This window comes from Physeter macrocephalus, chromosome 19 (assembly GCF_002837175.3).
Source record: "Physeter macrocephalus isolate SW-GA chromosome 19, ASM283717v5, whole genome shotgun sequence".
Lineage (NCBI taxonomy): Eukaryota > Metazoa > Chordata > Mammalia > Artiodactyla > Physeteridae > Physeter > Physeter macrocephalus.
This window is the reverse complement of record NC_041232.1, coordinates 41,491,752-41,494,370: the sequence shown is the minus strand read 5'-3', so window position 1 is coordinate 41,494,370 and position 2,619 is coordinate 41,491,752. Positions and strand designations below refer to the sequence as shown.

The 2,619-nt window shown below is 39.2% G+C and overlaps 1 protein-coding gene across 1 annotated transcript in view; it reads left to right on the top strand.

The window, feature by feature from the left end:
* CDH2 (cadherin 2) overlaps positions 1 to 1,779 on the top strand; it is a 215,825-nt gene extending 214,046 nt beyond the window's left edge. The window contains exon 16 of the mRNA XM_024120779.1: positions 987 to 1,779. Within this exon, the coding sequence (XP_023976547.1) occupies positions 987 to 1,193 (207 nt within the window). The 3' untranslated portion in view covers positions 1,194 to 1,779. The remainder of the gene's footprint in view (positions 1 to 986) is intronic.
* The last annotated feature ends 840 nt before the right edge of the window (positions 1,780 to 2,619 follow it).

Below are 2,619 nucleotides of genomic sequence, written 5' to 3'. Positions count from 1 at the left end.
CCCGTGTCCCCTGCATCGGCAGGCGGACTCTCAACCACTGCGCCACCAGGGAAGCCCGATCATGACTTTTCTAAAGCCTGTGGGAGCTAGAAGTCACTCCGTTCTTAAAAAATAATACCTGATCACAATTTATCAATTAATTTCACATTTTATGTTCTGTTGAGAACATAAATGATTTAGTGAATAACTTTCCTTGTATTGTAATCACATCTGGCCCGTCTTCTTTCTTCCTTTGACATCCTTCCAAATTTATGTCAAATAGAATGCCACTTCCTCCTTGGACATGTAGCTCTCATTGCTGGTCGAAGTTTGTTTTCAGCATTCTGATGATTTTTGTCTAGACTTCATAGTTTTGGTACTTATTTATCATTTATTTCATACTACAATAATGTCTCTTATGCTAGACTGTAAGCTTACAGAGGGCAAGGATCATATGGCACTCATTTCTATGTCCCCCTCTTTTTGCCTTGCCTATAATTCCTTTTAAGCCAGTTTGTTGTGAGAATCCTCTGACTGACCCTACATAGATTAGGATCCACATACCACATGATTTCATAGCCTTCTGTATTATTTCATGTAACTTACTCTTCCGGTAATTATTCAAAACTGGTCTTGCCCGATGTACTGTTACAGGAATGCATTACCAGACTTCATTTAAGATCTTCCCCTCACAGCTTCAGGCAGTTGGCCATTCATTTCTGTCACCTGTCAAACGCATTCTCCAATGAACCCTGTCCCATGGTATGTTTCGGCCTCACTGAGCTAGACTCCTTAGGGTTCTTTCTTTGCAGAGGAAAGACAACAGTTAGTTTTTTGTCTAACTTTCGAACATGGTGATAACCCCAGTTTCTCTGGGTTGCAAATGCGGTGGTCTGCAGTTGGAAACTTAAAAACAAGTGTTTGATGCCACGGGACCACTAGCGTCTGCTTGTGGATTTGCTAATTGCAACCCTCTCTTCATCCTTTCCTTGTCTTCCAAACTGCAGGGCCTTAAAGCTGCTGACAACGATCCCACAGCTCCGCCATACGACTCCCTCTTAGTGTTTGACTATGAAGGCAGTGGTTCCACGGCCGGCTCCTTGAGCTCCCTTAACTCCTCCAGTAGTGGAGGCGACCAGGACTATGACTACCTGAACGACTGGGGGCCCCGCTTCAAGAAACTCGCCGACATGTACGGTGGAGGTGATGACTGAACTTCAGGGTGAACTTCGCTTTTGGACAAGTACAAACAATTTCAACTGATATTCCCAGAAAGCATTCAGAAGCTAGGCTTGAACTTTGTAGTCTACTAGCACAGTGCTTGCTGGAGGCTTTGGCAGAGGCTGTAAACCAGTTTGGGCTCAGAGGGAATATCAGTGATCCAATACTGTTTGGAAAGACACTGAGCTCAGTTACACTTGAATTTTGCAGTACAGAAGCACTGGGATTTTATGTGCCTTTTTGTACCTTTTTCAGATTGGAATTAGTTTTATGTTTAAGGCTTTAATGGTACTGATTTCTGAAACGATAAGTAAAAGACAAAATATTTTGTGGTGGGAGCAGTAAGTTAAACCATGATATGCTTCGACACGCTTTTGTTACAATGCATTTGCTTTTATTAAAAATACGGAATTAAAGAGACAAAACCACTCATGGAGCAATTTTATTATCTTGGGGGATGAGACCATGAGATTGGAAAATGTACATTACTTCTAGATTTAGACTTTAGTTTGTTTTTTTTTTCCACTAAAATCTTAAAACTTATGCAGCTGGTTGCAAATAAAGGGAGTTTTCATATCACCAATTTGTAGCAAAATTGAATTTTTTCATAAACTAGAATGTTAGACACATTTTGGTCTTAATCCATGTACACTTTTTTATTTACTGTATTTTTTCCACTTCACTGTAAAAATGGTATGTGTACATAATGTTTTATTGGCATAGTCTATGGAGAAGTGCAGAAACTTCAGAACACGTGTATGTATTATTTGGACTGGATTCAGGTTTTTTGCATGTTTATATCTTTCGTTATGGATAAAGTATTTACAAAACAAAGTGACATTTGATTCAGTTGTTGAGCTGTAGTTAGAATACTCAATTTTTAATTTTTTTATTTTTTTTATTTTTTATTTTCATTTTTGTTTGGGGAGGGAGAAAAGTTCTTAGCACAAATGTTTTACATAATTTGTACCAAAAAAAAAAAAAAGGAAACATAAGAAATGAAAGGGGTGGCCTGACACTGGTGGCACTACTAAAGTGTGTGTTTTTTTAAAAAAAATGAAAAAAAAAAAGCTTTTAAACTGGAGAGACTTCTGACAACAGCTTTGCCTCTGTATTGTGTACCAGAATATAAATGATACACCTCTGACCCCAGCGTTCTGAATAAAATGCTAATTTTGGATCTGGTGACTGGTTTGAACTTTTTCTTTTCTACTTGAGCTGCTTTGAATGTTGCAAAGATCCAGGTCCTGGAGTTGCGTTGAGAACCGTAGTACAAAAGCGTGTATTAGTTCTTGCACTGTTCACCACTGAAACCCTTAGCGTGGCAGCCGTGTCCAGTGGGCAGCAGAGAGAACCACTGTGGACCTTCTCATCACAGAAGAAAAACATCGAGTGACACAAGAATAGACTACACTGAAG